Here is a 21,106-nt window from a genome sequence, read left to right on the forward strand (position 1 = left end):
ATAAAGACGAGGCACTTTAAGCCTATTAACTTCAGGGACGGCGTTAGTGTGTCAGAATTTATAGCCCGGTGTACCTAGTAACAGAGACCATACCTTCGGAGGTCTATCATCATAGTGCCCTACGCCAGCGTACACGAACCCGGACAGGTGCTAAATCCAGCATGGGTAGTAGTACCCTATACTACTGACGGTAGCACCTTCGACGCAAACCACTCAACGCAGCAGAAGGAGCAGCAATGGGTGGACCAATTTCCTCTTCGCATACAGCAGTGGGATTAAGAGTGGATGCTATAGCAACTCCAGCCGACACCTACCTACGTAGGTAAAGAGTCAATCCCTTTGGAGAGAGCTCCTAAAGGGGAACGACGGGCACACAGCGGTCCACATAGCCCGGCACAGCTGGCACCGGATATCCCGGTGTGCCCCAAAAGGCGGGGAAACAGGACCAACGTGCCCTCATTCGGAGGCCCGCCGCCCCACAGCAGGCTACCCAATCCGCCAAGGCGACCAGTTTGCACGGATCCTCTCCACCGCTCTTATGGGTTACAAGAGCCGGTAAAAAATTAGCGAATAATTAAGATTTGGTTTTAGCTTTATTATCCCTTTTCTTAATGGATTAATCTACTTATCCGCTAATTTTATCATCCTTTATAATAATGAAGGTTGCAGATAACGTATTCCATGAATCAATTTAACCAGGAAACCATAACGCTACTTGGAATGAATATATGCCCATATCCCCGGTGGTATTTTGTGGGCGGAACAAGTCTATTTTCCTCCAAATCCTGAACTAAGGCCTCAGATTTAGAAGCGTGGAGTGAAGCAAATTGCTATCAAAATCCTGTGAGAGTTATCATAACATCTAACAAATTAAAGGCAGTCATGATAGGATTTCAAACATGTGTTACATAGTGCTTGGCACCTAGGAGCAGCAAACACAAGGGGAACGCAGCTATCCTTTAAACACGCTAACGCATTGTTGGGTACAAATTTCATTGGACGAGCCTTAACGCTGAACGTTTTACGGGCGGGGGGAAGACAATTTCCGAATTTTCCCCTTCCGACGGCAGCAGGCGCTAAAGCGTCTAACCAATGAAAATTGTACGCGAGAAAATCCACGACTTTTGACGGGTTGCGTTCTCCTTGTGTGGGGTGCTGTGTTTGTCACTCCTAGTTGGTACAAAGCGTAACAACCATTCGGTCTTTTGACTCTTTTTTTTGAATGAACTCAATGCAGTCTTTGTTTAAACCAGGTTTAACCGGCCCGGAAGAGATAATTAAAAATGCCGTTCTTTAAAATATGTTGATTTCCGAAACAACTGCTTTCAACCGTTTTTTAAGTTCTTTTATAACTTTTTTCTTATTCGTATTTTGGTCTATCAAAACTTTATAACATTATAATCAACTCTCCCAATGACCATATTAGCCTATCTCCAATGACCTTGACCTTGACCAAACTAACTAGCAAGCAGACGACAGAGCAAACGACACATTAGTCCGAGGGGCTACCACGGTCAGGTGGCCTGTACACCGATTACGCGTACTCAACACTGATAAAGGTACAGACTCTAAAGATTACGCGTCATCTCATTAGTACAGTCAAAGGTACGGGCTTGTACATCGATTACGCCGAGTGACTAGCCCCTCGCATTAGTCACGTGGTTTTATGAGAGGAGGAACTAACACTTGGCTTATAAGCTAAACCTACTATGTTCCGCCACAACGGCGGGGAATCGAAGCCGTTATTCATTCAAAGTAGTTTTATGGATTCCTGATTTTTAGGGGAATGGCCAAGCTTTTCCAAATATGGCCTTATTTCCGTATCAAAAGATTAACAAGACGTTCAATATACTAACACGTACCTTTTTTTGTCTTGAAAAAATAGCTTTTGACCCAAAAAGTTGAAACGAAAAATAACGCCAGGTGTTTGGGTTTGAATTTTCGCCGCCATCTTAGGGGCTGCCGCCAGCGCCCCTAACCCCGTATGAGCGAACTATCCTAACTTTTAAAATCGCGCAATTTAAGCTTAGGTCTCTTATAACTGGAACGCGCCGCGCGTGCAGAACAAATTTTTTGCGTCTTCAGCAGCGCGCGCATTTACGTTGTTTTTCCGTCTCACCGACTGCACACCAGGTGTCGCGGCGGAAGCGCGCTTTCCGATATCCCGAAATTTCTTTATTTTATTAAAAGTTAACCACTCAATATTTTTTGATGCTGTTTTCGCCATAAATTTTAGTTTTTAATGGGCTATAGGGCTATCTAACTGGTTAAAGCTTGACCGTTCCCCTTTAACCCCAATTAAGTCACCTCCGGCGACGCGTGGAGCGGAGCCTCCTAAAATTGCGGGTTAAGCTTAGGTTTCCTTTTTGCAGTATTTATCATGAATCTATTTATTTAAATACGTTAAATCAAGAATGTATTTATTTATACTCAGGGAGAATGAATATGTCGAGACTATCGACGGACACGTTGAGGCCCTAACCCCGTCACGCTAAGGGGGGATGGGGGGAAAGGAGGCGGTCTTATTTTTTGCGTCCTCGCAGCAGCGTTAATCGCATCGAAAAACGTAATTTTTAAGAACCAATGAGATTGCAGTATTATTTGATTTTATTAAAGTGGAGGAGCATATCGGGGGCCCAACGGGTGGAATTGGAGAAACGCCAAAAATAATCTCGACATATTCATTCTCCCTGAGAATAAATAAATACATTCTTGGTTAAATAGATTCATGTATTTATTTATTTATTTAATAATATTATTAGAAGTTATTCTTATAAATGAATTATAACAAATAATTTATTATTTAATTATAATAATATGGCAAACACTGACTCAGGTTTTCTTCCAAATTATCACCGTGGCTTAGCTCTTCAGAGATTGTTTGTATGTTTAAATTGTTTAAAACCTCACAGACACTCGATAGAATCGCTTTCAAAAGATCGAAGTTACATTAATTCATTTTTTTATGGTATAAATATTAATAATTTAACTATGTTGCCCTAAAATGACATCATTTCCGCATTCGTTCTTATTGGCTTAAAAAGTAAATCACTCGTATGACGCGGAAATAGGCGGAGTATACCCATAATACAGTGGCTAATGATAGAGTTGAATATTCATGGCTCATAAGTAACGTAATAAACATAAGTATTTCATGGCCTAGAACGAATTCGGTTAATGATAGTTTGTCGTGGAGTGATTGCGAAATATTTAGTTTCCGAACAGAAAACTCGTCCCTTCCTACTCTTTCCGTTGGCAAAATAGTTAGTTAGTTTGATGGTGAGAATTACGAGCGTACACGTGTTTAGGTTGGAAATTCGAAAAAAAACCCTAACTTTTGAAAAGGAGCCAGTGTTTATAATGGTTATTTTTATCTTCCGATTCAATAATTCATCATTATTTTCCAAAAGTAAGCGTTATTTACACTTTTGAAAGCATTTCAATTTTCAAAAGGCCTTAGCTGATCCGTCGAAAAGGCTGCAAGCGGACCGTCGGCGATTTCCGGGGTTCCTCCAAATACTAGGGGCAGTTCGCGGAGAGTTGTCAGTCCGTTGGTACGTTGTCATTGGCGAAACACTCTACAGACTATCATTAAAAATTTGCACTGGGTGAAAAGTGTCATACTTATGTTTCTTATCCACTTATGGTACGGCTAAGGTTGATAGCGAGCCGCATTTTTTAACTTCAGGGGGAGCTAAATATTAAGCAGCGTGCGTTTTCAAATATCACGCTTTTACAAAACTTGTATGCCGTGGCTCTATGTATTACAGTCAATATTACTACTTGTATAGCAAATCGCTGAACAGGTTTTATTTAAGCGTCTATTGATGTATCAGTTACATTCAGTCTTGGAAATAAGGAATTTTTAAAAACTAGTCCTTAGGATTAGTGACCCCTATTGTCTACAAAAATAAACTGGTCCTTAGGACCAGTGACCCTTACCATGATTTTTTTTCTATTGGTCCCATTGTAAATAATTTTTTATGGAATGTGAAATGGAGAATAGGTCTAGACTCTAGAAACCATATAAATGTTTATAATTCGAGAAGGCGCGAATCGTGAATCGCGCCGCGTGGTGTTTTACTTCATTATTCATTGTAACTTAATACCACTACTAAAGGCTGCTGGTAACTTCGTAAGCCCTTCATCTCTAGTGTGACGTTTATTGTGTTAGAAAGAAAAAAGTCGGAGTAGAAATTGGAAAAAAGCTTGAATTTTTAAACTGGTCCCGCCTCAATGCCCATAAAAAAATATAATTATTAAACTGGTCCTACGGACCAGTGACCCCAGTATTTTAATTAAAAAACTGGTCCAAGCAATTAATAAACTGGTTTTGGACCAGTGGACGTGTGTTATTTCCAAGACTGGTTACATTATATGTTAAATGCAATGTTGCCACATCTTTTCATTGAGCCAGGGTTTAAAAACTATAGGTGCATTTTGCACCGTTAATGCCACCTAGGAGCAACAAACACAGCACCCCACAGAAGGAGAACGCAACCCGTTTATTATGTTACATATGATGGCTTAAATAGATTCATGCATGTTCTTAATCCAAGTTTTGACAAATTCACTCACAAGTGTATAGCATCATTCTCAAGCTAGGTATGGATTCCAGGCTAAAGTTATTCTCTTTAGTTATTCGCAACCGAAACGAGTCTAGATGGCGCCAAGCTGCGTCGCCATGCTCTTCCGAGGTTCCGAGCAGTTTCGGAATAAGTATTTTTATTAAATTGGTTCTAGGGGCTACTAACCCCTAGCGTATTGAATTATCAAAGTGGCCCTTGAGACCACTGACCGAGCCACTGACCCATTTGAAAAAAATTGTAATTATTTTAATTAATTTAATTGTAATTAACTTTTTAATGTAAGCCTAACTGCTGGTTCTTAACTTATTATGTTGTGCAAATTATAGGAAGGTACACAATCATTTAAGAACATCCTTAGTTTTAAAATTTGCTAGTACTTCAGAAATTGCGTAAAGTTAGTTTCATTAAATTTCGTCTATTACTAATAATTTTAAACTGGTGCCTCAAAATCATTATATAAAATCATCTCTGCCATAAGCAGATATAAAAGGTGGAGGCAAGAATGTATTTATTTATACTCAGGGAGAATGAATATGTCGAGATTATTTTTGGCGTTTCTCCAATTCCACCCGTTGTCCCCCCCCCGGTATGCTCCTCCGCTTTAATAAAATCAAATAATACTGCAATCTCATTGGTTCTTAAAAATTACGTTTTTCGACGCGATTAACGCTGCTGCGAGGACGCAAAAAATAAGACCGCCTCCTTTTTCCCTCCCCCCCCCTTAGCGTGACGGGGTTAGGGCCTCAACGCAGAGATCCTGGCAGTTATAGAGATGCGAAACTCCCTATACCCTAAGCAAACCAGTTTTTTTCAAATTTTTGCCGATCGCAGCGACGCCTGTACGTGGGGAGTAACCGCAGAGATCCAAGGATTGTTACCGTTGTTTACATTTTTTTTGGGCTAACGCCAACGAAGAAGAAACCAAGTTGAAACTGGAATTGAACTATAATTTATTAGTTTAAGTATTTTTTTTATACATTAGTATATATTTAAAATTTATTTGAAATAAAGTTCATATTTTAACTGTTTATCATTTTAAAATATTTTAGGCCTTGTTTAACCACAATAAAGAAATAAGAAACAGGATTTTTGAGAAATTAGGACTAAATCAAGGATTTACGCTAATATTTTAAAGTTTGTTAATATTTAGTGATTAACTTTAAGTAACTTGCGATCTAAACGTTTCTGGGCCTTGTTATATTTATGGTTTAGTAATTATAATTTATTTTTACTTTTCAATGCCTGCCTATAATCCCTAGAAAATAGGGTAGGAATAGCTGTTGGTGTTATTCTATTTCTGGTTTTATTGTTCATGAAACAAGACTCCTCAAAATGCAGGGCACATATTTTATTATTATTATGTAGATAATTGGTATCTTTTTCAAAAAGATCGCGTCTTCCTACATTTTCTAGCCATTGTTCTGAACTGTATTTTGAAAAACAAAGATTAAAATATAACTCTAATTAAAATAACTTATGTTATATCCCACCGTTCTTTTTCTTTTGGAAACTTAAATAAAGAAATGCGCTGTTTTTCTTTACAAGAATTACAAAAAATCGCTGAACAATAGGTTCCAGGCATTTTAAAACTTTATTTCGAAAATAAAACGCGTTTACAATTTTTGCGTCTCTCGGCTTGAAACGGGCGCTTCCTTCCGGCCGAAGGGCGGCGCTGATGCTTGCATTTTTTTTGTCAGGTTTTCGGCGGAGTTTCGCATCTCTATAACTGCCAGGATCTCTGCCTCAACGTGTCCGTCGATAGTCTCGACATTCATTCTCCCTGAGTATAAATAAATACATTCTTGATTGTATACGTAGTTAAAAGTAATATTGTTTTAGGGTTATTATTTGACAATCTTTCAAAGAAACACTCCTGACTATACATATAAATTATTTTCTTTTCTTTAAATTGTGAATTCTGCCTAAGATTCAGTGAAAAATGAACAAGTCACAGCCGAGGCTGCCCCCTAAGAAGGTTAAATTGAACCTACCACACATTATAGATGATATAAAATGAATCTTTTGGGAGCTTGGTATTACAAAAGGTAAAAATAAAATTCGGAAGCACTTATTGTACCAGGTGTTTTTTAATGTATTTTCCAAGCTAACCAAAATTGTGGATTACAAAACTTCAATACTGAAGGGTATAAGGTTTTTTTTTATAGATCAGTTTTAATTTTCAGTCACAACAAACACTACAGGCGACACTAAAAAGTTCAATGCCTCTATTTAACACGTAATTATTTTCAATTTAATATTTTATCAATTTACTACGCAAAATTAAGGGTTGAAAAATATGTACATAAGTGAACAGTCAGTCTGTCATGGCCTAAACGGGACGACAAATGCCATGTACCTCTTAACTTGATTGTGCGACTGATATCAACGCCTACAGCGACTGCTTCCAGAGCTAGATCCTTTATTCTTAAAGATTATGATTTAGACAATATTCGAGCATTATTTATCACACATCGTTAAATACGTAGTAATAATTTCTAAAAGATTTAAACCATTTTTTGTATGATATCAAAAATATAAAATTTCAAAAGTGTTGAATTTCAAGAAAATAGTTTTTGATTTATCAAATAAAAACAAGGAAAATACCCCCTTTTTAAGAGCTTATTGTAAAGCTCTTTTCTAGAGCTATCTAATAGTGTATTTATATTTCGTGTTTTCAATCTCCCACATGACCCTTTAACCCCTCGAATGAGACCCCCCAAAAATAACAATTTACATTTTGACATCCAATAACCTGGTATCAATTCCAGTTAGGACTATATCAACTCCGCCTTTGAATTGTGTAAGATTGTCTTATTTCGTTAAAATAAAATATATTAATAAAAAGTTATTAAACTTAAAGCGAAGGGGTACTGAAATCGAGGTACGATATACCAAAAAATGTGGGGTTTCGGTTAAACTGTGTTCATTCTAAAACTACTTAATATTTTCAGCTAATACCTTGGGTTTATCCGTTTTTTAGCCAAATCTATCCGAGTTTAAAATTTAAAAAAAAATCGATTGACCCATGGTGACATGATTGGTCGAAATCGTATGGAATGACCCCTCACCATTTCCAGTAATCTGTCCCCCAGTTCCGAGACATCAAAATCAAGAACAAGAAGCTGTAACCTTTCGCTATGGTCGGATTATAACGAAGCATTACTAACTAAACATATATAAAAATAAATGTTGTAGAATTTTGTTGTTAGAGGGCTGTGGTTAGGTTTAGTCACCACAGGTGGCGTTTGTAAATTAATTTTAGCAACCTCAGGAAACCGTAAAACTATCACGTTTTAATAAAATTGTCTACTTTTTTATTTATTTATTTTTGTATTTAATATCACAGGTTGTAGAGCCATAGCCATCTTGTAGGCAGGCATACAATTCCGGGTAAAACCCTAGATATATGAAATAGCATAGATACCTAACGCTGCATACGGGCCCGTATGAAGAACGCGGTAGAGATAGCTAGCATAAGACGCATATTTTCTGGATGCGTTACGTAATAGTGCCATCTATCGGTGACCTAAATTAGTATTTGGAAAAAAGATCGCGGTAGATTAGGACTAATAATGTTGATAGCCTTATCGTAACGTGGAGTTGAAGTCACGAGTATTTGTTTTGCTTTTGGTAGAAAGATGGCGCTATAACGGAGCGCATCCAGATAATACGCGTTGTGTGCTAGCTGTCACTTCCATATCAGTCCCTCGTAGAATTGTGGATCTGTAGTTTCTATACTATTTCATATATCTATGGGCTACATAATGGGCAAAACAAAAAAATCATAATAAATGTAAATTACAAATCGGGGAAAAAAATACAGAAACAAGCAGAACATATAACACACATAACAGTCGCTCCCGCTGCCCCCGGGGTTGGCACGCTCCTCAGCTCCTGATATTGATGGGAGGGGTCAGCGAATTATACAGTTGTTTTACACGTGTCGCAGACAGAAAATTAGGGTTACGGCGTATCAACCCAGCCGCTGAACGAAGTACGAACTACGAACCCGTTTTGTGACTCTATTATTCTGAGCAGTGAATTTGAAGGGGAGGCCAAATGATTCTTTATTTTTAAGTTTCGTATTTTATAATTTCTTAAACGATTTAATTTCCAATTCTAATATACTTTTAGCACTCATAATGAAAAAACCGAGCTCATTAGAGACAGATTTTAAGCTTCTATCGACATAAAAAGCAGCACTACTCATTTTCCACAATCATTGCGAATCGAAGACGCGCCCCTCTCTTTTGGCGCTCATTGTAAACACTCGTACATCGTAGACCGCGCATTAGGCTAACTTGGCCATAGCCTTAGTACACCTTCCTCTTTGAAGAAGGGTGAAGCCATTGCGCGCAGCAAAAGGGTAACTAGGGAATTCACCTTGATAGGTCTTGGTCGTGAGGCTGGAGATGGAAAATTTATACCAAGACGGAATAAACGGATAAATTTTTCATGCGTTCGAAAGTGAGGGAGGCATTATGGCATAGGAGAATCATCGCTCAAAGGTTTCATGCGTTCGAAAGTGAGGGAGGCATTATGGCATAGGAGAATCATCGCTCAAAGGTTTCATGCGTTCGAAAGTTAGGGAGACATTATGGCATAGGAGAATCATCGCTCAAAGGTTTCATGCGTTCGAAAGTGAGGGAGGCATTATGGCATAGGAGAATCATCGCTCAAAGGTTTCATGCGTTCGAAAGTGAGGGAGGCATTATGGCATAGGAGAATCATCGCTCAAAGGTTTCATGCGTTCGAAAGTTAGGGAGACATTATGGCATAGGAGAATCATCGCTCAAAGGTTTCATGCGTTCGAAAGTGAGGGAGGCATTATGGCATAGGAGAATCATCGCTCAAAGGTTTCATGCGTTCGAAAGTTAGGGAGACATTATGGCATAGGAGAATCATCGCTCAAAGGTTTCATGCGTTCGAAAGTGAGGGAGGCATTATGGCATAGGAGAATCATCGCTCAAAGGTTTCATGCGTTCGAAAGTGAGGGAGGCATTATGGCATAGGAGAATCATCGCTCAAAGGTTTCATGCGTTCGAAAGTTAGGGAGACATTATGGCATAGGAGAATCATCGCTCAAAGGTTTCATGCGTTCGAAAGTGAGGGAGGCATTATGGCATAGGAGAATCATCGCTCAAAGGTTTCATGCGTTCGAAAGTGAGGGAGGCATTATGGCATAGGAGAATCATCGCTCAAAGGTTTCATGCGTTCGAAAGTGAGGGAGGCATTATGGCATAGGAGAATCATCGCTCAAAGGTTTCATGCGTTCGAAAGTGAGGGAGGCATTATGGCATAGGAGAATCATCGCTCAAAGGTTTCATGCGTTCGAAAGTGAAGGAGGCATTATGGCATAGGAGAATCATCGCTCAAAGGTTTCATGCGTTCGAAAGTGAGGGAGGCATTATGGCATAGGAGAATCATCGCTCAAAGGTTTCATGCGTTCGAAAGTGAGGGAGGCATTATGGCATAGGAGAATCATCGCTCAAAGGTTTCATGCGTTCGAAAGTTAGGGAGACATTATGGCATAGGAGAATCATCGCTCAAAGGTTTCATGCGTTCGAAAGTGAGGGAGGCATTATGGCATAGGAGAATCATCGCTCAAAGGTTTCATGCGTTCGAAAGTGAGGGAGGCATTATGGCATAGGAGAATCATCGCTCAAAGGTTTCATGCGTTCGAAAGTGAGGGAGGCATTATGGCATAGGAGAATCATCGCTCAAAGGTTTCATGCGTTCGAAAGTTAGGGAGACATTATGGCATAGGAGAATCATCGCTCAAAGGTTTCATGCGTTCGAAAGTGAGGGAGGCATTATGGCATAGGAGAATCATCGCTCAAAGGTTTCATGCGTTCGAAAGTGAGGGAGGCATTATGGCATAGGAGAATCATCGCTCAAAGGTTTCATGCGTTCGAAAGTGAGGGAGGCATTATGGCATAGGAGAATCATCGCTCAAAGGTTTCATGCGTTCGAAAGTGAGGGAGGCATTATGGCATAGGAGAATCATCGCTCAAAGGTTTCATGCGTTCGAAAGTTAGGGAGACATTATGGCATAGGAGAATCATCGCTCAAAGGTTTCATGCGTTCGAAAGTGAGGGAGGCATTATGGCATAGGAGAATCATCGCTCAAAGGTTTCATGCGTTCGAAAGTGAGGGAGGCATTATGGCATAGGAGAATCATCGCTCAAAGGTTTCATGCGTTCGAAAGTGAGGGAGGCATTATGGCATAGGAGAATCATCGCTCAAAGGTTTCATGCGTTCGAAAGTGAAGGAGGCATTATGGCATAGGAGAATCATCGCTCAAAGGTTTCATGCGTTCGAAAGTGAGGGAGGCACAGGAGAATCATCGCTAGGGATAATGCCAGCTAGGAGCAACAAACACAAGGAGAACGCAGCTAGCCTTTAAACACGCTAACGAAGGGTTGTGTACGAATTTCATTGGACGAGCGTCACGAGTCTTTACGCTGAACGTTTTACGGGCGGGGGGAGAAGACAATTTCCGAATTTTCCCCTTCCGACGGCAGCAGGCTTTAAAGCGTCTAGCCAATGAAAAACGTACACAAGAAAATCCACGACCTTTGACGGGTTGCGTTCTCTTGGTGTGGGGTGTTGTGTTTGTTGCTCCTAGATGCCAGTAACTGAGGAAGAAATACAATTAGCAGATAAAGCCTCTTTCAAATGTAGTGTCTCCTGATGACGAGCGCACAATTTGCAGGTAGGCGTTTCTTCTTCGACAAGGTGCGGGATCTACGCCTTACAAATATCACAGCATTGAAAAACTAGCTTGGCAGCTTTGTTGGAGACCATAACGTGACATCGGTCTTAGCCTGGCGAAACCTCTCCACTCTCCACAACCATAGCGACACGATAAGTTAATTAACAAAACCTGATACCAAGTAAACTGATTTACATAAAACTAACTAAATCGCGGGAAGAGACGAGCAGTAAAACATTTAATTAACATTTACCGCCCTTTTTAGTTGTACCTTTTATCTCCACAACACCAAAGAGATACGTCCCCCATAAAGTTCCCCTTATACAACCCCGTAGCTACGCCACTGTGGGGTGGCCTTAATGATTCCCATAAAAACGGGAGTGGTTTACCGTTGATATTATCGCTCGGCACTCGCTTAAAGGGACGCCGATTCGTAACTAAGCCTTGGTTTGATAAGTAGTTCACTTGCCACATTATATGAAGATCATAAGTGTGAGTACGAATTGGGGTTTTTCAAATTCAATTTTTGGTAAGTATCTTTTCGGAGTGAGTGTCTTCCATTTTCAGCGAATGGATTTGAAACTACATATTGCGCCTTACAGTCGAGGTAATTTATTTGCAAAATTTTACTCGAATTTCGAGATGCTACTCCCCTTCCGTACCACGTGGTTGCCGATAATGACCGTTTAAATTAAATTTAAGTGTAATTTTAACCTTGTACATCGTTAGGCGGAGTACACACGGACAATTTTGAACCCTGAGTTTTGTGGCCTACTTCGATACTTATCTCGTAAGAGTTATTTATACACTTCAGGTGTAGCACAATATCTGCTTTTATAAGCAACATAATATGCAGCAACGTTTTGGGAAAGAGTCACTTAAAGGGAATATAACCTGCAAAGCAATCTTTATGGAAGACCCCTTCAATTTTTTTAATTAGCCTGTACAGTGGCGCCAAACATTTCTAAAGTGAAAGGCAAGAGCTGCAAACGTTGGTGTTCCATACCAAATACCTGAGGTTATATTCCCTTTAATTGGAAAATTTCGTTATAATAGATCCGTCCAATCAAATTCTGGAAATTACTGAAATTTATAAATTATATAATATTTTGACATAAAAGGAATAATTTTTATAACTCAGTTTGAGTTTGCTAAAAGGGCCCGGCTTTTTTTTTTAACCATAACATGGCGAAATTTCCCAGTAAAGACAGCATTTTTCAAACAAAAATCCCGCCATAATCGCAGGGTAGACAAACACAAACTTTACTTCCTGGGGAAGCTGATTGGCTGAGGCTTTTTCTAAATAAAAGCGATGGTGGCGTCTTCTGGCGGTTTAAATGAGCAACTAAATTGTGCTTCAAGCCTAGGTCCCATGCATTTTACTCTAAATTTAAATGCAGTGTTTTTCGTTTCCTAAGTATGTTTTTAGAAGAGGTTATCGCAAGAAAATATTCAAATTTATTACAGTATTAGTGTTTATTTGCTTGCTTTATTACATCTCGCACGCCTTAATCAGTCTGTATCTCTCTCTGTTTACTTGTTCTTTCAAAGATGTTCAAGATGCCATTCGCTCTATCGTAAGCTTTTGATTTGACTTTTATAGTTCTATTTTATACTAAAATTGATAATTAACCGTATAAATTTCTTTTCAGTGTGATAGCTATTACAGCAACGTCTCCTTTGGTAACATGTGCAGTAGTATGTGCATCACAGGCAAGCTACGGCCTCTTAGATGCATTACTCACCACAGTGGCAAAGAGGTAGTGTTTGAAGCCCATTGGAATGATGAACGGGTAGTGATTAAATCGTCCCATAAAAATGCCAGTAAATTTGAACAATTATACTTGCAAGAAACTAGTACAGGCAAACCTTTATACCCTGATCTTCCCACTTTCTTTACCATGTTGGCCAAAAGTGTTGAAAGCAATTTGCGGATTACGTTAAACGAATGGGAAAGAAACCCACAGTTCCTGATAACAAAGTTGTGGTCACTTAGTTACGAAGAATTTATAAAATTACCAAATAATCTGTTAACCAATGCCATGAATAATATTTGGTATCTGATACAACAACAAGAGTATTTATTGGCCAAAATGTATGATAAGAAACGGCTGTTCCCAAGAATCCTGGGAACATGTGGACATTCTTTTGGTCTGGAGTATTTAAAGCCATTAGATAGCTACTTTTCGGTATTGCATCCATATTGGAGACACAGTGTTCAACAAAGAGTCCAATGGGCTCTGGAAATTCTTAACTTTCTCCAAAAACTAGAGTCAAACTTTGAAAAACCAGTACACTTGTGCGATGTTAAAATTAGCCATTTTGGTTTCAATGTGCGAGGTGAAACAAGATTTATAGACTTAGACATGATTTACACGGAAGACTCTCTTAAACAAAACCTTCTCATAAATAAGTGCAAAAATGAGTGTTCCTTTATCCACTGCCTTGGGTCGTGCAATCACAGTACTGGTTTTTGTACTGAAGAAATTAAAAATAATAATTTCCAAGTAGGTTTTCATTCATTTTAATTTATGCCTAACCTAAATAATTTACTTTTTGTCTCTTTCCAGAGAATATGCCACAATATTTTTCATGGTTTTACATGGAAAATGGAATTTGGGCTTTTAAGTTATTTACCTAAACCGTACAATCAAGAAATTAAAGAAATATTAAACTCTTGTTCGAGTCACAACACTTCTTTCAGTAAAATTTATAGTTCAAAGCTCCAAAATCTTCTGAAAAATATAACGTAAAATGGCAGGAAAAAATTCTCTATTTTATTATAGTCTTTTGTCGAACATTATAAAACTGTTTATATAGTGAAAATTTTTTAGCTATCATTAGCATTTGTGCCTTTAACACTGCCTTAATATTAAATCAAATTGTGCTTTGTGCCAAACAAAAAAAGCTTAATTAAATATGGCTAATTACTTAAAAGCCTCTATTAAAAATCGCAAACGTTTGAGAGCTTTATATAATTATTACCAGAAGTATATATATTCATCACTTACAAGATAAGTATACATCTAGGAGATAAACATTTTTAACTTTCAATTGGCAAGAATTACCTATCAAACCATGAAAGTATACACCTCATCAAAATTAACTACATCTGTTACTTTGCGTAGGCAGTGGCGTAGCGAGGATATTTGGCGCCCAGAGCAAAACACTCAAATTATCACCCCAGCCCCTGTTGCCTCTGGAAAACCACGCATTATTTTGTTGTATTTTAAAAAAAGTGTAATTTTCAAGTTTCAAGAAAAATGAGTTTCATATATAATCCAACAAATCCATTTTACATGTAATATTTTGGGTGCCACCTAACCATCAGGGCCTGGGGCGGCTGACCCCCTCTCACTACGCCTGTGTGTGTAGGGATAATTATTTATGACCCAATGTATTTAAAAAAAATAACTATTATTATGTATTTCTCCAGCAATAATTTCAAACTATGTAAAATATCTGAGGCGCCGAGAAAGGGGTTAAATTTTGTCTACGCCACTGCGTGTGAAGGTTCATTTTTCAAACTAATAAAATTAGCGAAGTGACAATGACACAATGAATTTAATCTGTGTAATAACTAATTATTAATTTATGTTCAACTATATTATCATATACTTCCAAATGTTTATTTTATCAAAACTCTTCAAGGTTATAATTTACCACTAAAACCATAATTAATACCACACGTACAACTTTGCTTAACAAAGTGATATGTTAAAATTACACTGAGGTTTATGTATTTACTACTTAATTAAAAACCATATTTTGTCAGTTTAAGAAATTTGGTGACTGATGTATTACCAAAAGGTACCTAGGAATCCGCAATTGCGAAGGGACATTAGTAGGATAGGGAGACATAATATACTTCTGATACTGCTTATTACATATGACATTTTACAACATTAAATGCCTTAGAACTAAAAGGTTTTTTGAAACAAAACTAATCAAAAGTTAAAAATGTCAAGAACCAACTTTATTACAGTAAAAATACATGCTGCTTTTGTACATTTGTCGAGTTAAGAATAAAAAAAGTTGTAGCATCAATTTTTGTCCTGTAAATATGTCTAAAAGTAGGCTAGTATAAAACTTGTTTAAAAAATGGATTGTTGTAAGGCTTAAATCCCCTTTTCTCTTTGTATAGCATTAGTGATGATTTCGGTCACGATTCTTAAATCTTTTTTCTTGTCGATCTTCAAAAACGTTCCTTTACGAATGGGAATAATGGAAAGCCAGTCTGGTACCACTTCGGACAACAACTTAACATGATCTTCAACTTCAACTAATAATAATGTAAATAAAAATTTAGAAAATGGACTAAAAATAGTTTTGAAATATTTTTCTGTACTTGGTGATATACTGGTACGATAACTGTCATAAAGCTTAGCAACTGCGACTTGCATTTGAATAGCTGCCCTCTTTTCTTGAATGAAAAAAGACCTGAGCATGCTTGCAAAGTCGGGTAAACGAGTTAACATAGAGAGACGTTTTTCAGATTCGGGATTGCGTATCATTTCTTGCATGATTTTCGCTGATTCTTTGGCTCGGATCTAAATTTACATAAAAAACATTAAAATAATTTGAAAATATCAGTACTAGGCCTGTACAAGTACTTGAAAAATGCAAGTACTCTTGAGAAGTCTTAATATATTACTCGTACAAGTACCAGAGTCCTATGCAGAGGCTTTAAAATTACTCTAAATGGACTAGTTAATAAATATTCCACCAAGTCCTTTATTTTTTGACAAAGTCACAGGAGTTCGCTTTATTTTATCTCATTTTTCTAACCCGTAGTTGCATTCAACGGCTCACCACCAGGTTAAATCCCGTAATCGCCCAATGGTAGTGGTTTAATTCTTTATGGTTGCCATTTGGTTTATCGGAGATCGCGTGACTCACCAAGCCAGCATCTTTTCCAATTTCAGTTTTGATTTCTGCACTCTGCAGTGAAGAGAGGACTTTCCTTTGTGCTGGTGACGCGGCTTTAGTTTTTTTTACAATAGTCTTAAGAAGTTAAGACTTTTAGTTTACTTAAACTACTATGAGACTCTTAGAAGTTAGACTCAAACTGACTTGAACTAATTCTTAAGGACTCGAATGAGTACTCAGGAATTGGACTAGAGACTCGTGAGTACAATTCTCCAGGACACTGACTCAACTTGAAATCATAAAAAGAAGACTCTCACACACCTAATCATTAAGTGTGTTAACTCACTTTATCAATTAACGACTGCGATACACCTCCCAGAGCTTTCTTAACAGGAGTTTTCCCTTTAAGAGCAGTGTCTAATGGGATCACAACTTTATCTTTGGAATTTGTTTCCTCCGTGACCAATTCCAAAGCTTTTTCAACCTATAGATAATAATGTTCACTTTAGAGGCAAGTGTTATTTTTCCCCACAAAGAACTAAGCTATATCACTTACACGAGGACAATTAAGACCCAAGCTCTTCATTTTATCTAAAACATCATGCGCAGTTTGCACTTTCTCTTGCGTATCTTCAGGTAACAGGCTGGCTTCTATGTCCGGAACATTATCCAATGGAAATTTTGGATGCCAACGAATAATTTTGGAATTTTCCACATTCAACGGAGGATTTAAACCAGCAAGGAAAGCTTCATGGTGCTGTTTGGTAATTTCTAAGAGTCTTTTGTGGAATATTATCCTGCGATGAGTCATGACTGATGGATCCAAAATTTTTTTGACTTCTTTCTTTGTTAAAAAATCTTCAGCTACAAAAAGAAAAGAAATAATGAACATTTTTAAATGCTAGAACAATGATACAAATACGGGCAAACTATCAACACAGCAACGCATGTCCAATTTTTTTTTCTGGGTACTTTAGACAATACTGAACATTTCTGTGTCAAAATCATTTTGCGGATATTAATTTTGAAAAAATTAACGTTTTTTAGCATTACCATTCACCAAAATTTGGGCCACTTCATTGTGGTAGGATACGCAATGGCCTTAAAAAATAAACATGTTAGCGTAAATTAAATGTTAGTAGAACTTTTTACATGGCCACGCTCCTCAGCAAAATTTGGTTAAACTGCGCACATGCCCTCTGCAAATTTTGATAAAGCACCTATCTCCAGAAACACGACGAGAGTTAAAAAGTATCGTGGAAAAATACCAAAATATAATCATAAACTAAGTGTTGGCACCTGACAGCGCCGCACGTTTGCTATGCACCCCAACATAATCCTGGCTAATCACGATGGGCCGTCTAGCATCGCGACTTAAGAGGATATATTACCAAAAAAAAAAAAGAAAATACTTGGTCACCGCCCAATCTTGCACAAAACGGAAAATTTAGTGTACCCTACTATACCATTAATTTAAAAAATTTATATCTTTGCGAATTATTATTTCAACAAAATAATTTTGACACAGAAATGTTCACTATTGTCTAAAGCATGAAAAAAATAAAATAAAAAATATCGGACCTGCGTTGGTTTGTTGATATTCACCCAAAATACATACCAAAATTTAAATTTGGTGTGATCACGAGGCTTTTTTTGGTGCTGCAATTTTTGGAAACAATCATGGAGACATTTTCCAAACTGTAAAAGTATGCTAGTGGAAAAACTGTTTTTATTTGAGCCAGTTTGGTTCTGTCGAACATCCTAAAAACACAGATATTAAGAATTTCGGTAACATGAAAGTTATTTGAATCAAATTACCTTTTTATCATTTGTTGGACGCTTGTTTTTATTTTCTCATACGTAGCAATCTCTCGTCTGTTATGAAGCATGCAAACAACTGTGTCTAGGCAACGGAAGAACTCGGCTAGCGTTTTGTATTTATAAGGCAATGACAAGCTGCTGGAAGCTTCTTCAGAGGCCAAATTGTGAAAACGTTCGTACGCCGGCACAGCCTTAGAAGGAGATGCTTCCTTTGAGACCAAATTTTGATAACGCTCGTACGCAGGAACAGTTTTAGATGGCGAGGTTAGCTGTTTAGAAAGAGTGCTTAAAGAAACTTTGGCTGGGCTAAAGAAATAAAAAAAATTTAAATATTTCACCGAAGTTAAAAGTTTTGGAATTAAACCTTTTGGCAGGAGAATGTTTAATAGGAGAAACAGGCTTTAAAAATTTGTCCTTTTGAACTTGAATTTCTTTGAGCTTTGCAGATGATTCGTTGATTTTGAATAGGCATTGTTTCAGTTCTTGCAATTTGCTACAAGACTTGAGCTGCGCTTTGATATCTTCAAAAGACACTTTCTTCTAGAAAAAAAATTATTATTAGTATTTAGCAGCCCGAAATCTTCAGAAATTAAAAAAATAGTACAGTTATCTTGGATTCCAAAGTGGCCCCCATTGTAGGCAGCTTTGTCGGAGTTACTGTCATGACAGCTATACCTCTCTGTGCTACTTTAATTCCTTTAGTCATCGTGGGCTCACTTTCTTCACTCAGAATGTCAGTTTGCTGACAAAAATATTATTTCAAAATATATAACTAAATAACCTTTAATTAAATATAGATAGGTTATCAATACCTCTTCTTTATCTCTTTCCTCTAGGCTTGAGTTGACAGTTCTATTTAGTTTTATTTTTTCTTCTTTAGCAACAATGTTGTTGAAGAAATGCTTTATTGTTTTTCCCTCTTTGAGAGGTTCAGTTAAACACAGTTTACGGCGTTTGGGTACATGCTGAACGCTTTGGTTGCCTTGTCTTTTCTTGGTTCCCGGTCTTTTTGGTGTTTTATTATTTAGAACTGATTGACTCGATTTTGGGGTTTCGTGTCGATTGGCCTCAGAATTGATATTATTTTCTACTCCTTCTTTGAGCTCATCTGGACTGAAGCCTTGGTGGAATAATGTTGTAGATTTCGGCGTGCTTGGGTCAGTCTTTGTTTCGTTATTTGGAATTACGTCTTCCGAATTAACTAATTCCGTCTCAGCCTTTACTTTGCGAGAATTAAGTACGTTTACCTTTTTGATATTACTGTTGTCAAACGTTCGTTTTCGAGACTGAAAAAACTCCGTGACCATCGTTTGAGCCATTTTGGACCACTCTCGCTTCTTTCCCGCCAAATGACCACGTGATATTGGAACCAAAAAATAGTAATTTTTTGTTTGGTTAAAGCTGGAACTTCATCATCTGTTACATCTTTATATTAGACCATGAGTTTATTTATAAACTTATGATTAGACGAATACTTCTATCAAAAGTCTTCTATCAGACTTTTGCTTCTATCTTCTATTCTAGTTGGTTTTTATAATAAACCAAAAAATTGGGCGTTCGTCGTTCAGGCTATTTTCAAGCACATTTTCCTTTTTACCCCGTCGTTGGTGCGTCGTTCGATTTGCTCACCTGATAGATCATAACTATTGGCTCCCTTAGAGGTGGACAAACGTGGATATGGGGTCAAAGTTTCAGCTATGTTATTATTGTTCAAGGTCCGGTCCACTGTTCGTTTTCTTCACCGTGGGGGTCGGTCAAGTTTTCAAGTAAACAATCTAAAAAATTCTATATTCCATACTAATGATACTAGCATTGAGGACAAAGCTGGTAGAAGTGCATTTGAGGTGACTGAGGTCGCTCGTGTCAGTCGTGTGTGTAAATGGGAAGAAAAATTAATCAAATTAATAGTGCAACAGAATAAATTCAACTAGATGTTTATGATATATATCGTACGGGCAATCTAAAGCCATTAAAATAAAACATGTCCCTTCGCAGGCTCGGACCCAGATTCTGTTGGTTGAGAATTTCCCGCAAAATCGAGGATGGGTATACGGCATCCGAGGGGCTGATCACTCCGCGTAATCGGTGTACAGAGCCGTACCTTTGACTGTACTAATGGGATTACGCGTAATCTTTGAAGTCCCTGCCTTTGGCAGTGGTAATCTAAGCGTAATCCGGTGTACAGATTTTCTAAGAGTGGTTAGCCCCTCGACGGCATCACAGCTCAAAATTTATCGAGTTTATTACCTTTTTTAAACTTACACTGCGTAGGGATATTAATCTATTGATAAACTATTTTTTACCGTATGAAATGGTATTAGAAAATCAATATACATGTAGGACGGTCTTAGCCAAGTACTATATATTTTATTTCCAAGCTTGTTTTGAAAAATAAAAATTAATACGAACCACCATAAGTCTATAATATCGTTCTATAAGTTTCAATTTAGTGAATATTTTACTGAGAACTAGTAACGGAGTGACGTCGTCACAAGAAAAAAATCTTTATCTAGCGAGGCGCTGTCAAAGGCTACGTGTGGCGCGTTAGCAAGCGGACGCAAAACCGCGACGAAGCCCGTAATGCAGTTTGTCTTGTCAGTTGTCACTCTTGTGAATAGCTCTCAGTAATTAAACATGTGAAGAATAGGAAGTGTCACACTTATGGAATAAAATATTATACACTTATGGAACCACCGATGGACTGTAATTCAATAAAATTACAAAAACGCGAAAAAGTATAAAAGTCCATCAAAAAAGCTATAACTTAGATGACCCGAGGTGATAATCACCGATTTTGTTCAAAGTCGGGTATAATGTACACCTCCATGTAACTTGAAAAACCTGCAAGGGAAAAGTTGCGACGGGCTTTCGTTTTGCCATGGCAACTGAAAACGTTTTTGACCCGAGTTTGAACAAAATCGGTGATTATCACCTCGGGTCGTCTCCTTGTTAGATAAATTTGGAAAAATTATCTGGGTTTTAGCTTTTTTGAAAAATCAAAGGCGAGAATATTGAATAATAATAATAATAATAATAAAAAGGTGTATTAAAAAATCAGATTTGGTGAATAACATTAGCAAGGTAGGTAGATGAATACTTCTTTCGAAGGATA

The 21,106-nt window shown here is 37.7% G+C and overlaps 3 protein-coding genes across 4 annotated transcripts in view; 2 read left to right on the top strand and 1 right to left on the bottom strand.

The window, feature by feature from the left end:
- LOC149951382 (uncharacterized) overlaps window positions 1-21,106 on the top strand; it is a 435,419-nt gene that overhangs the window by 220,380 nt on the left and 193,933 nt on the right. The window lies entirely within an intron of this gene.
- aln (divergent protein kinase domain 1C) lies at window positions 12,636-15,318 on the top strand. The gene is made up of 3 exons (XM_090168022.1): window positions 12,636-12,881; window positions 12,957-13,811; window positions 13,875-15,318. The coding sequence occupies exons 1-3, from the start codon at window positions 12,699-12,701 to the stop codon at window positions 14,055-14,057; spliced, it is 1,221 nt and encodes a 406-aa protein (XP_090024148.1). The 5' UTR covers window positions 12,636-12,698; the 3' UTR covers window positions 14,058-15,318.
- On the bottom strand, window positions 15,259-19,410 carry dup (chromatin licensing and DNA replication factor double parked). 2 transcript variants are annotated; one of them, XM_090168021.1, is made up of 9 exons: window positions 18,807-19,410; window positions 18,599-18,736; window positions 18,359-18,531; window positions 17,992-18,300; window positions 17,792-17,934; window positions 16,730-17,037; window positions 16,520-16,657; window positions 15,653-15,854; window positions 15,259-15,586 (listed from the first exon to the last, which is right to left on the bottom strand). In XM_090168021.1, exons 1-9 carry the CDS (start codon window positions 19,311-19,313, stop codon window positions 15,423-15,425), a joined length of 2,082 nt encoding a protein of 693 aa, XP_090024147.1. In that variant the 5' UTR covers window positions 19,314-19,410; the 3' UTR covers window positions 15,259-15,422. The 2 variants fall into 2 exon arrangements, with proteins under 2 accessions (XP_090024147.1, XP_090024146.1); XM_090168020.1 differs by having other exon boundaries at window positions 18,359-18,534.

Source organism: Leiobunum rupestre, chromosome 3, assembly GCF_980474605.1.
Source record: "Leiobunum rupestre chromosome 3, qqLeiRupe1.1.hap1, whole genome shotgun sequence".
NCBI classification, from domain to species: Eukaryota; Metazoa; Arthropoda; class Arachnida; order Opiliones; family Sclerosomatidae; genus Leiobunum; species Leiobunum rupestre.